Consider the following 13,862-nt stretch of genomic DNA (forward strand, 5'->3'; position numbering starts at 1 on the left):
TCAATAGTCCTGCAACATGGTAAAAATATTATTTTTACTACTACTACTATTATTATTGCAGTTGAGAGGGATGAAATCTTGCAGGGTAAGGTAAAACATTAATGTAATGTAAAGGTAATGTAAAGCATAAAGTTTATTAGCCTCTAAAGCCCCAGTTTCCTGCTCTGTAAAATGGAAGGGTCCCGATCTCTTTCCTACTGCTCTGTGAGTATTTAAGGGGATGGAATTTAGGAAACCCCAGCACCTAGTACACTATTGGCACAGGGTGTTAAAGCCACCGAGAGGTCGAGGCGTCAACCCTCCGTTTCCCTCCCGGTGCCCCTTCTAGCGCCGGGTGGGGTCGATTTGGCAGGGCTGGAGCACCAGGCGCGTGCGGAGCCCGGCGGACCCGCCCCTCGGGCCCGGGCCGCGCGGGAGGCGGAGCTCGCACTCAGGAGCCTCCTCCCGGGCAGCGGAGGCGGTCCCCGAGCGGCTTTCCGCGGCCTCCCCGTTCCCCGGGCAGAGCTCCCCGCCGCGGCCGCCTCTGGGGTGAGTACACGCGACCCTGGCTCCCGGGATGTGCAGTTCCCTGGACACGGGCGCCAAGCGAGGGCAGCCGGGCGGCGGCCGGGGTCGGTCCCGGGGCTGGGGCGGGGCGGCCCTGGAGATGGCGCGGCGGCCTCCGTGGGACAGCCGCGCCTCAGGCGAAGCGGTGGCCGGGCCGGGGGCCCGCGGAGGCCGAGCCAGGCTGGAGGCGCCGGCTCAGGTGCTGGCGTCCCGCCGCGGCGCCGCCTCTGCTGTGGGCTGGGGGAGCCAGGCGAGGTGCTGCCAGGTAGGAAAAGATCCAGGGCTCACCTACGCGCCCCGGAGCACGATTCCGGGGTCGTCCCCAGCACCTCTCCGCCAGGTGCATCGAACTGAAAAAGCCCCTTCTTCCCGGAAACCCTCTTTCTCCAGCGTTTCTACGGGGAAACTGATCAGCTGACCCCAGCACTGGGCCTGCGAGCGGCCGGCGACCTTTGACCTTTCTCCGTAGGGGCTGGTCACCTGGGTTATAAAGGACTTCGGAGACTGCCGTCCAGTGTCTGTTGATCTGTATCCCTTATGTTCTGTCTTCCCTTAGATAAGGGCTGTTAACTCTTTATTTGAGAAAGGGAAGTCCAGAGGGCTCTGGACCCAGAAGAGGCCTATGGGTTGGTAGCCTTAGCAGAGCAGTTATCAACAGAGGGTGGGCGTGCACCCTGTTGCAAAGTGTTCCGTAGTGGGTGAGGGATGGGGACTTGGAGGTGGTGAGGGCACTGGTAGACCTCCCCAGCCTTTTGGTGATGAAAAGGAGGAATAAGAAGATGGTAATTTGAGTGTGGAGGAGAGTTATGTGGTTTTTTTTTTTTTTAATTAATTTTTAAAGAAAGGAAAAGAACACCTTGAAGATGCAGGAAAATCAAGGAGTCGCAGATCAGTATGAATAGGATTCAGGGTCCGGATTGAGAAATTGAATTCGGAAGAGGGTGCGGAGGGCTATTCCCGAGACTCAGTCGGGGAGTGCTGGAAGGTCTCTCTTGGGGGAGGAGATAATGGATTGGATATAGTTCGTAATTGATTGGATATAGTCCGGAAGTTTTTGTTTTGTCTTCTAGAGCAGTTTTGTTCTTTATGGAAAGTGTAAACCCCATGAAATTGCAAAAACTTCCGAGTACCTAGATCTTTGATTAGATTAAAAACATCCGTTGTGAAGAAGTACTGATCTGAATTGAACTGTTTGACTACGTAATCTAAGGGGAAATGGATAGAGAGGGCAATAAAATCAGCTCGGTGGTTATAGTTTATATACCTCTTAATATAATAAGTATTTAGTGTCTACTTTAAGCTGAGCTAGCAGTAAAGCGTGCCTTTTCCAGAGATGCATGCACATGATTTGTGAACTAACCATCTCTTTGAAGATCTTTTATTCAGTGGAAACATCCAAAACAAGTCAGTGATGGTTTTCTATTTGTTTTAAGCCATCAATGAACAGCAGTGGTCTCTCAAACCTGGCTGCATATCTCAGAGTTACCTAGGCTCCTATTAAAAATACGTATTTTTTTTTTTTTTTTTTTTTGAAACAGAGTCTAGTTCTGTCGCCCAGGCTGTAGTGCAGTGGTACAATCTTGATTCACTGCAACCTATGCCTTCCAGGTTCAAGCAATTCTCCTACCTCCGCCTCCTGAGTAGCTGGGACTACAGGCCCACCACTCCTGGCTAATTTTTGTATTTTTAGTAGAGAAGGGGTTTCACCGTGTTGGCCAGGCTTGGGGTCTGGAACTCCTGACCCCAAGTGATCCATTTGCTTTGGCCTCCCAAAGTGCTGGGATTACAGGCGTGAGTGACAGGCCCAGGCAAAAATATTGATTTCCTGACCCCACCTCAGCCCTTTGAAATAAAAATCTCTGGGTCTGGAGCCTGGGAATAGGCATTTCAAACAGAGACCACGGGGTTCTCTGGCACTGAAGAATTACTAACAGCCTCTGGTTTTTCTTTGAGATTGGGGCTTGTTGGGCCTATTTGGAATAGGTTTTCTTAAAGATTATATGAATGAATCGTCAAACTTTATGTAACTAAAAGTTGTGATACCTGTCTGTGATGCCATCTTTAAATTTTAATATACGGTTGTCTCCTTTACTTTTGGGGGATATGCTGCAAGACCAAAAGTAGATGCCTGAAACCATGGATGGTGCCAAACCCTATATATGCTGTTTTTTTTTTTTTTTCTGTCTATATATATCTGTAATATTTATAAATTAGGCACAGTAAGAGATGAATAATGTCTAATAATAGAACAGCTATTACAATATGCTGTGATAAAAGTTATGTGAATGTCATCTCTTTCTCAAAATATCTTACTGTGTCTTATTGTGGTTAAACTGCAGAAAGTGAAACCAAGGACTACTGTATTTTAAAGGAAAACTAGTAGTCATTTTGTCAGAAAACAGCATTGTTTCTGATGATGAAAACTCCATTTTAGAAAAATTAGAAGATACAAAAGAAATAAAAGGTTTTCCCTAATTCTATAATTAAGAGATGACCACCAGTTTCTCTGTCATTTTGTATATGAAAGGCATGCACACACACATATATTTCATAATTGGTATTATATGTTATATGATCTTTTTTGTTTTTTTTGAGACAGGGTCTGTCTCTAATGCCCACACTGGTGTGCGGTGGTGTGATCTCGGCTCACTGCAGCCTCCGCCTCCCAGGTTCAAGTGATCCTCCTTCCTCAGCCTTCCAAGTAGCTGGGACTACAGATGTGGGCCACCATGCCCAACTACTTTTTGTACTTTTAGTATAGAAGGGGTTTCAACATGTTGGCCAGGCTGGTCTCTCAAACTCCTGGCCTTGAGTGATCTGCCTGCCTTGGGCAACTAAAGTGCTGGGATTACAGGTGTGAGCTATCACGCCCAGCCTATATTTTATATACTTTTTTATATCTTTTTCTACTTAACTATTACACTTTTCCATGTAAGTTTTTTAAGCACCATTTTAATGAAAGAGTATGTCCCATTATGTGGATGTATTGTAATTAATTAAATCAGACCCCGATCGTTAACATTTGTACTCTTCAATTTTTGGTTATTTTAGCAACATTTGTTTGAATGTCATGGTCTACCTCTCTGATTCCTTCCTTCCTTCCTTCCTTCCTTCCTTCCTTCCTTCCTTCCTTCCTTCCTTCCGGGTCTCACTCTGCCACCCAGGCTGGAGTTCAGTGGTGCAATCTCAGCTCACTGCAACCTCTGCTTTCTGGGTTCAAGTGATTCTCCTGCCTCAGCCTCCCGAGTAGCACACTGCCATGCCCGGCTAATTTTGGTATTTGTAGTAGAGATGGGGTTTCACCAAAAGTTGGCCAGGCCGGTCTTGAACTCCTGACCTCAGGTGATCTGCCCGCCAAAGTGCTGGGATTACAGGCATCAGCCACCTCGCTTGGCATTGATTGTTTTCTTAGAATATATTTCTAAATGATGGAATAAAAAACCTTTCAAATGCATTTTTAAAATCTCATGTTCACGTATCTTCTTACTGCTTTTCTTCACCAGAGGGAAAATTAACATATCTGAAAGATCTATATTGCATTCCAGGTCTATTCTCTTATGTCAGTGGTTCTGAAATTTTAATGCAGACAAGAATCATTTGTGGAGCTTGTTAAAATTTCATTTTTCTGAGCCCCAGTGGCTGCTGTTCTGACCTGTTGGCTTTGGAGTGGGGCCCAGGAATCTGCAGTTTTAACATATTCCCTTATGTATTTGATAAAGGCACTCCTGGAACCAGATGTTGAAAAGTGCTTTTTAAGTAAATGGCCAAACAGATTCAAAACATTTAAGTTACTTGTCAAAAGCCATTCATGCATCTGGTAAGAAGAATTTGAACTCAGCTCTTTGTGACTTCAGAGCCCTGTTATACCCATGATCTCAGAGCTTTTTAAACCTTTTTAAGAAGATTTAGGGTGAGGTACCCCTAATGGCTGCAGAAAGTAAGCTCCTACTGACTCCACAGTTGATTTCTTAGGGATAGCCGAAAGTAACATATAAGTACACAATGAACTTCTATTGAAACCTCCCATCAGAAATTCTGGTGAATTCTGTATTATGCTGCATAACATGTACTACATAAAATAACTTTGGTCGTTTGGGTTTTGCAGGACCACCTGGCTTCAAATGTGGATTTCCACAGCATTTGCCCAGAGGCAGGTACACTGTGTTCTGGTGGGCGGCAGAGCTCATGCAGTGAGTGGCTTCATGAAGGCGGGGGCAGGCCGTACAGCACTTCCTTCCCAAACCAAGGAGAAGTATCACTTTTAGAAGTAAGGGAGTGGAAGGGAGTAGGCAAAGTGCCATTTATTAAGGGTGAGGTCCCTTCCTGTAGAAGAGTGTTGATATTAGTGAAAGGAGCTAGTATCAGGGTGAGCCTTTTAAATTTTTTAAATCCTTCTCAGATGAAATTTTGTAGTCATTTAATTTTATTAATCTTTATTTCCCCCCTTTCTTTTTTTATGTCTCATTCCTTTTAGCAAGAGCCTGGAATTATGATGTGTCCTTATGTATTTCAACTAGTATATATCCTAGTCTGTCATTCGTTACTAAATTGAGCACCTGGTATGTGTCATGTTGGTTTGAGGCACTAGGAATACAAAAACAATGATTCTCCTTTAGAATAAAGTTAATTTAGTGTCATTTGTTGACTTGGGTTATATCTAGTCTCTGACTCTTTTATTTTTAGTTAATTTTAGACTTATAGAGAAGTTGTAAAAGTGGTACAGAGAGTTCATCTAGCTTCCCTTAATAATACCCCTTACATAACCATAGTACATTGATAAATAATATTAACTAAACTACAAACTTTATTTAAAGTTCATCAATTTTCCTACTAATGTCCTTTTGTTTTCTGTTCCCACTGTATTTTATCAAGGATCCTGCATTTTATTTAGTTTTTCTTTCTCCTTAGTCTCCTCCAGTCTGAAATAGTTACTCAGTTTTTCCTCGTTTTTCGTGATTTTGATTCTTTTGAAGAGTACCAGTTAGGTAGATTGTAGAATGAACTTGTCTGATGTTTTCTCATGCTTCTAATGAAGTTATGCGCCATTAGCACGAATACCACACAAGTGATATTATGGTGAGCTGCTGGGTTTCTCCACTACCAAGTTACTGTCTTTCCCTTTGTGGTTAAGAATTATCTTGGGTGAGATACTTTGAGACTATCCTGTTTACCTTCAAATTTTTGCCTGTTTAGCATCCATTGGTGAACCTTGTCTGCAATGGTTCTTACTGCGGTGGTTGCCGAGGGTGATTTTTTTCCCAGCTCCCAGTTTCTTACTAGTTGGAAATTACTGTAAGAAAAGAGCTGCCCCTTCTCTTCCATTCATTTATTTGTTTGATCATTTTTATCAATATAGACTAGTGGATATTCATTTTATCCTATGGGTTAAAATACAGTACCATCATTATTTTTTTAATTACTCAAATGCTTCTAGGTTGGGCCATCAGAAGCTTAATCTTTGGGTTTAAATGATTTGTACATGTAAATGGCTGTCATCATTTTTATCCCATTCCTTACCCTGCCCAGGGAACCATTGCCCCATTAGGACCTGGCCAGTGATCATTCAGAAGCCTCCTAAAGGGGCTGTGATTGGGATGATGAATACCAAGGCCTAAGGAAGGTGGGACAATGTGTATGCAAAAGGTAAACTCCCAGGAACGCTGCAGGAGTAAAAAGAGTAGCAAAATAATCAGTCTGTCTTCTGGTGCTGCTCCAGGGAGCCCCAAGGCATCAGGATCATGTGCCTGGTACAGTATGAAGTGCACTTACATGCAGTTTTACATGTCTGCAAAATTACCTGATAGGTTCAGAGACATTGTAATGCTGGTTTTGGTGCTCTTAGCTGCTGAATGAACATACCCTTTCTCTTTGGTGCAGATCCTTAGTAAATATTTATAAAGTGATACACGGTGTCCTCCCCACCCACTGTGGTGGAATAAAAATGTGTGTGGTTAGAGATTCTCCAAGAATGATATGTAGCACTTACGCTGCCTTACTTTTTGTTATAGCTCATCTTCCTTGCCAGATTCAAAAAATTATTATGGAAAATTTCAAGCATACACAAAAGTAGAGAGAAAGAAAATGGACTCTCAGGTACCTATCACCTATCTTTAAGACTTCTCAGTATTTTACTCATCTTATTGAATCTCTTCTCCCACTTTGGGCTGGAGTTGTTGGCATATTTGACAGGAAATTGCAGAGATTGAGATCTAGAAAAAGAAATAAACTCTGAGCACAAAGACTAGGCTTTAATTCTCTTTATATCCTATTCCCTTTGCTTGAAAATAGCAGGTACTCAGAAAAGACTGGTTGAATGGGGTAGAGGAAAAGCAAATATGAAAACGTGATCATTTTTAACTAACTACAGGGCAGACTTCTAGAAAGGAAAAGAGTGGTAAATCTTGCCCTAAATAACTTTTTTCATGTTGCCTGCATTTGTTTTCAGTCAAAGCTGTCCTGCCACTTCAAGACAGCCTTGACTGAAAAAGAACATAACTCTGAGACTGTGGTGAGAATTGAGGGTCTCTCAGTTACTTAAATGTTTGTGTAAGAAAATAAATCCGATATAACGGCATTTTCCCAAACACCAGCCAGGAGTTATTTGCCCTAAAAATAACTTTAAAAAAAAAGTCATTATGTTTTTCTAATTATAAAAATATTATATACTCATTAAAAGAAAAATGGACATTACAGAGTTAGAAAGTACAAATTATCTCATTAATTCCAGAGATAACATTAACTTGGCCGATACTCTGATAACAGTTGAACATGAATCACATTGGTAATTAGAGCCAATAAATACCTGTGTTCCTGGCTGGGCATGGTGGCTTATGCCTGTAATCCCAGCACTTTGGAAGGCTGAGGCAGGTGGATCATTTGAGATCAGGAGGTTGAGACCAGCCTGGCCAACAAGGTGAAACCCCATCTCTACTAAAAATACAAAAATTAGCTGGGTGTGGTGGTGCACACCTGTAATCCCAGCTACTGGGGAGGCTGAGGCAGGAGAATCACTTGAGCCTGGGACATGGAGGTTACAGTGAGCTGAGATCATGCCACTGCTCTCCAACCAGGCCAACAGAGGGAGATTCCATCTCAAAAACAAAACAAAAACTTGTGTCTTGGAAATGTACCAGTTATACCAGTGTGCTTGGGTACATCATCTTATTAAATTCTTAGAGCAACTTTGTGAGGTAACCATTTTTCATCATTTTATAGCTGGAAACACACTGACAGGGGTGGCCTCCAGTCACTTGGCTAGTCTCTCTTGAAAAATAGATGGACAGACAGATGACAGACCCTTCACACTTCAGATGTTTACTCACAGGAGCCAAGGAAACCTTACTGCTGAACTTCCTTATGCTGGCTCTCTGTACAGTTTTGGAGAGAGCACTTAGACTTAGAAAGATAGCTAAGTAATTGTTTTTAATTGGGTCAGCTGTTGTCTCAAAAGCAGGATTAGTAATGAAGGCCTAATAAGTAATTATTAATAATGGTTCCTTGCTTTTAGAATAAATGTTTGATCTTTGAACAAACCCTATAGGCTGCAGTTGAGCAATATTAGTTTATGATTATTCACAGCTGTTTCCTTCTTGGGTAGGTTTTTTTTTTTTTTTTTTTTTTTTTTAAATTATAGTTGTTCCTCAGTACACAGAAGAAATTGGCTCCAGGAACCCTGTATCTATCCAAATCTATGTATGCCTAAGTTCTGTAGTCAGCCGTGAGGAACCCACGTATTAGAAAAGTGGCCCTCTGTATACACAGGTTTTGCATCCTGGGAATATTATATTTTTGGTCCACATTTGGCTAAAAAAAAATCTGAGTATAAGTGGAGCCGTGTAGTTCAAACCCATGTTATTCAAGGTTCAGCCGTATTTTTAGGGTGGTTTTAGACTCACAACCAAACTGAGCAGAAGATACAAAGATTTCCTATGTACCCCCTCCCTTGGGTAGGTTTTAAAATCTCTTCCTCCTCTGTAGAATGAGGGAGGTGGATGTGTGGTCTCCAAGGTCTTTTCTGGTTTCAACACTGCAATAATTTTATGGTCATAACTTATTTCCACTCGACAATTCTCTCTTTTAGGGGACTCTCCTTCTAAAAATAGAAAAGCAGTGTTCACAGGGCTGAGTGCAGTGGCTCAGACCTGTGATTCCAGCACTTTGAGAGGCTGAGATGGAGGGATCACTTGAGGCCAGGAGTTCAAGACCAGCCTGGCCAACATGGTGAAACCTAGGCTCTCCTAAAAATTTAAAAATTAGCCAGTTGTGGTGGTGCACGCCTGCAATGCCAGCTACTTGGGAGGCTGAGGCACTAGAATTGCCTGAACCCAGGAGATATAGGTTGCAGTGAGCTGAGATTGTGCCACAGTACTCTAGCCTGGGCAACAGAGCAAGACCCTGTCTCAAAAAATAAAAATAGAAAAGCAGTGTTCCCAGTCTGAATTTTCTAAGATCAAGATCTTTATTTTAAAAATTACCTATCCTGTTGGGTATGGTGGCTCATCATGCCTGTAACCCCAGCACTTTGGGAGGCCGAGGCGGGCAGACCACAAGTTCAGGAGTTCAAGACCAGCCTGGCCAACATAGTGAGTATTTAAGCCTCCTACAATTAAGTCCACAAGAGGTTGTCTGACTGGCCCCAGGACCTGATGACTTACTGTCACCCGGAAGGAAGAGAACACACCTCCAGGAAGGCATTTGATCAGACAGTCCCAAAGAAAAGGAGGGCAAATATGCGAGAGACGTAGAAGGCCCCCAAAGGAACCTGAATATTCAAGGGTTTGTGTTGGTCCTACCCGGGCACCAAGGGGAGAAAAGAGGAAGCATCCATTGGAAGGATATGGAGCTGACCCCCTGGGCTGAGACCCCATGCTAACACTTACTAGTCATGTGGGCTTTGGCAGGGTACTTAATCTCTCCAGACCTTCCTTTCCTTTTCTTACCTATCTGATGAGGAGGCTAGTAATTCTTACTTCATGTGGTTAAATGAGAGTTAAGTAGGTTAATACAAGTGATTTTACCCCAGTGCATGGCACAGAGTAAATGCATGCATAATTGCCCTTTTTATGAATTATTATTACTGCCTTCGGCATTGACTTCCTGTGATACCCTCACAGGACACTGAACACAGGCCATACTGTTTAATTGCTTTCTGGGTCCAACATTCCCCAAGAACTTAACTTCCCTTTTCATTAATGGCATTGTGTTTACAGAGAAATATTTTCTAGGTTTCTTTCAAACCAACCTGTGACTAAATTTTTGGAATTCTCTCCTTTAGTAAGTGTGAAACTATCCTGAGAGTTTCTGAGGTAATGGTTGTTTTTTACAGTTACTTACTGCCTCTCTATTCATCATTAAAAAAAATTCACCTTGTTTTCATTTTAAGAGTACTATATTATAAAATGATATATGTAAAATACATGTAAATATGACACTAATATACAAAAATGTATACATGATATAAAACTATAGTTATTAAAAATTCTAAAAAGAGAAAAAGCCATCCCTAGTGAATCCCATTCTCCTAATATTATTATTAACTTTTGAGTGTATTTCTTTCTAGACTTTCCTTATTGTATATCTTTAGTTGTAATCATTGCACAGATATTGGGTTTGCTTTCTGTTTTTCTTTTTGTCATTTAAGATTTAATCATAAGTGTTTCCATGTGATTATTTAGCATAGAAGATATTTTGGTCTCTATTTTATTTGTTTAATTGGGAATATGTTTGTCTTTGTAGATTATCTGTGCCCTGGCTTTAGCATTTTCTGTGTTCTTCAGAGAACATGTTTAGAATTAGAGGAGAGATGTGTTTCTGGCCACATGGAGAGGATGTAGCTAGCAGGTGTTGCTGGCAGCAACCCAGGAATCCTTGTCAAGTAGCACTCACCACTTTAGTGTATTTTCCATGGTTCAGAGTGGGCCCTCAGCTGGGTGGTCTTAACATGATTTTTGTCAGTAATTAAGAGCATAGCCACCTCTTAGAAGTGAATTCGTATTATCCCATCTCATGCTACTGAAGTATGAAATCAGAGTGGCAATTGATCAACTGACAGAAATACAGTACAGAAAGTGGTGTTTCAGTGTGTTTGCTTGTTTGTAAACGTGGGATAACACTTTATATAGTAATAAATTAGGTCATCTAAGCCCCACAATAACTTTTCTAGGTATATACTAATTTTACCCGCATTTTACAGATAAGAAAACTGAGGCTTAGTTAAATGACTGGCCCGAGGTTATGTAGCTGTTACGTGGTAGAGCTATAGTTTCTGTCTAAATCCAAACTCCTGATCTTAAACACTGTGCTGTAGTTCTGTTATTCGTATAGACAGATAGTTGACCTTTCGTTAACCTTCTGTTTAGGGATTCTCTTGTGTTTCTTGACAGACTCCCTCCTGCCCGCCGTTGCAGTGTGCCTGTGCCAGTGCCTCTTGGTTAATACAGCACTCATTCCCTGTTGTTGAGGACCATGCTTTTCTAGCTCTCACAGGGAGAAGAACTTTTCCCTTATTTTCTCTTTGGGTCAAAATGTGCTTCTGTAACAAGGTTTCACATTTTAAAAATCCTCCCTTAAAGCTGTGCCAGGAAGGGGCAACTGAGGCAGAGAACCATTAGGGCTGTGTCTTAGGCTGTGCCCAGCTAACATCTCAGGGCATTTGCAGTCTCCCTTGCCTATTTGTTCTGTCTAACATCTGGAAATGGCTTCCCTTCTTGGGTGACAGAGAGCCTGGCCAATAACCTAGAGAGAGCTTCTGTGATGTATTGATGCTTGGAACCTCTAAAACATCTGGTTTTCGGACCTCTAAACCCTTAGTGGGAGACCTACCGTTAGGGTTAGTCAAGGTCCAATCGGGTATGGGTTTTCAGTTTGTGCCGAAGTGAATTATTTCAGGATAGAATTTCCATTTGAAACAATGTGTCTTTTGTGATTGCCTTTTAGATTGTTGGAGCAGAACTACCAGCAAAAGCAGGCATTGTATTTTCAGTTGTCATCAAGTTCGCGATCAGATTGGAAAAGTTCAGCTTGAAGCTTTCTTGCCTGCAGTGAAGCAGAGTGATACATATTATTCATGTAATAAAAAACATGGGCTTCAACCCAACTTTTCACCTTTCCTACAAATTCCGATTACTGCTGCTTTTGACTTTGTGCCTGACGGTGGTTGGGTGGGCCACCAGTAACTACTTTGTGGGTGCCATTCAAGAGATTCCTAAGGCAAAGAAGCTCATGGCCAATATCCATAAGGCCATCATTTTGGGGAAGGGAAAAACTGTGACTAATGAAGCATCCACGAGGAAGACAGAACTTGACAACTGCCCTTCTGTGTCTCCTTACCTCAGTAAGTGTTCCCTTTTTTCTTTTATGTAGGTAGTATATAAAGTTTTTATTTAAATATAACATGTACCCCATAAATGTATACATCTCCTGTGTCACAGAAACTATAAATTCAAATAAAATAAACGTTACATGTACAAGAAAGTACAAAACTCGGAAGTGTACTGCTTGGTTAATTTTCAGAAAATGAACATAGTTGTCTAGCATGTAAATTTAATGTAGATGACGGGGCAATGGATGCAGCAAACCACCATGGCATGTGTATACCTATGTAACAAACCTGCACATTCTGCACATGTACCCCAGAATTTAAAGTATATAAAAAGAAGTTACAAATGCTTCATGTAGCACAGAAGAAAAAAAAAAAGAAAGAAAAAAAGAAATGGCATCTTGCTGGAACCATAGGAATTCCCATACTTCTTTCAGTCACCACTTTGGCTTCAAGATTCTAACTCTACACATTAGACTTTTCCTGTTTTTGAATCTTACAGGTTGGAAGCGTATGTTATATACTCTTGTGTTTGGCTTCTGTTACTCAACATTATTTTTGTGAGATCTATTCTCATGGTTGCATGTGGCTATGGTTTGTCCATTTTCATTGACATATAGTACTCCGTCATATGAACGGACCCACTTTTACTATCCAGCCACAAAAGTTCTCAGCAGTAGACATCATTAATAGGGTCCAGTGATCTAGGCTGGTGGCCCCTCCCCATGTGCCTCTTGTCCTCCTCTTGAAACTAGTGGGCTATCCTGTATCAGCAGAGCACAAGAGCTTGAGAGGAGAAATGCAAGCATGTTCTAGCCTCCGCTGGGGTCACATCTGTTATATTCCTTTGGCCAAAACCATGGATTCAAGGGACAGAGACTAAGTAAGTTTTTTGATGTGGTCTTTAGTGTTTATTTCTTAAATATGTTGTATATTTTGATTCACCTTTTATGTCTTGTGTCTCAACTTAAACAGTAAATTAGTCTAAGATCAAGGTGCTAGCACGGTCAGTTTCTTGGTGAGGACCCTCTTACTGGGTATGTCCTCACATGGCCTTTCCCTGGTGTGTGTGCCCACACACGTACACACAGAAGGAAAGGGAAAGAAAGAAGGAGAGAGAAAGAGATAGATAAATCTCATTCCTCTTGCTCTTTTTATAAGGGCTTTAATCCCACATGGCAGCTCCACCCCTATGATGAACTCATCTAAACTTAGTTACTTCCCAAAGGTCTCACAGTGGGGATTAGGGATTCAACATATGAATTTTGGGGGGACACAAACCTTTAGTCTGCACGCCCCTTTCCTAGTTGAGTTACAGTCCTGTACCATATTCATATTGGCATGCTGCTTCTCTTTAGTCAGTTACAGAAAAGCCAAAATGTTATTCCTGATTGTGTGTTCCTTCATACATTATACAAGTTGAGATATGAAAATGAGTCAGTAAAATGCAAATATGGCTGATTATTCCCCTTGCTTAAAATGTTCACAATATATTTAAACAGTAAATTCATTCATAAAGAATAGATGGACAGTGACTCATTACTGGGCAAATACTGGACTACAGGTGATGTGGTTGGTGATGACTTAAAATTGGCCATTAGTGACCCAAAGACGGGCAGAACTTGAGAAGATGTTGGGATAGAGGAAGGGGTAGGGAGACTTGATAGAGAGTAAATGGAAGCAGAAACTAGGTTAGGGCACGTAAAAAGTTATGACGATGAGAAGGTGAGCCAGGAGACTAGTTTATATCAGAACTGTTGCATGAGGCTCTTTCAGGGTGCAAGAACAGAGACACAGTCAGGTTAATGATGGGCATTATGAACAGGCCACACAGGAGACCATCTCAACAGCTACCCCATTATCTCTAGTAGCTCAGTAGCCTAGCATCAGCTCTCAAAGTTGTCTTCTGTGTACCTCCATTCCTTACTGTTGGTTTTTAGGGCATTACTGATTGTTGTGTCTTGCATGCAGACCCTTCAGGAAGTCTCTCGTAGGCCAA

General features: G+C 41.9%; 1 protein-coding gene across 4 annotated transcripts in view; it reads left to right on the forward strand.

Moving 5' to 3' along the window:
• The first annotated feature begins 440 nt into the window (after positions 1–440).
• The window catches only part of B4GALT4 (beta-1,4-galactosyltransferase 4), an 83,768-nt gene continuing 70,346 nt past the window's right edge, over positions 441–13,862 (forward strand). For 2 of the 4 annotated variants that reach the window (XR_004275439.1, XM_032298993.1), the window contains exons 1-2: positions 441–528; positions 11,482–11,878. Coding sequence is in view for 3 of the 4 variants with exons in the window: in XM_032298993.1 (XP_032154884.1) it covers positions 11,626–11,878 (253 nt within the window). In the remaining variant the exon portion in view is untranslated. Of the gene's footprint in view, positions 529–6,097; positions 6,640–9,177; positions 9,448–11,481; positions 11,879–13,862 lie in introns of those variants that run through there. The other 2 variants (XM_032298994.1, XM_032298995.1) reach the window with 2 other exon arrangements.

This window comes from Sapajus apella, unplaced genomic scaffold (genome assembly GCF_009761245.1).
Source record: "Sapajus apella isolate SASKATOON/1434 unplaced genomic scaffold, GSC_monkey_1.0 scaffold40, whole genome shotgun sequence".
Classification (NCBI taxonomy): domain Eukaryota; kingdom Metazoa; phylum Chordata; class Mammalia; order Primates; family Cebidae; genus Sapajus; species Sapajus apella.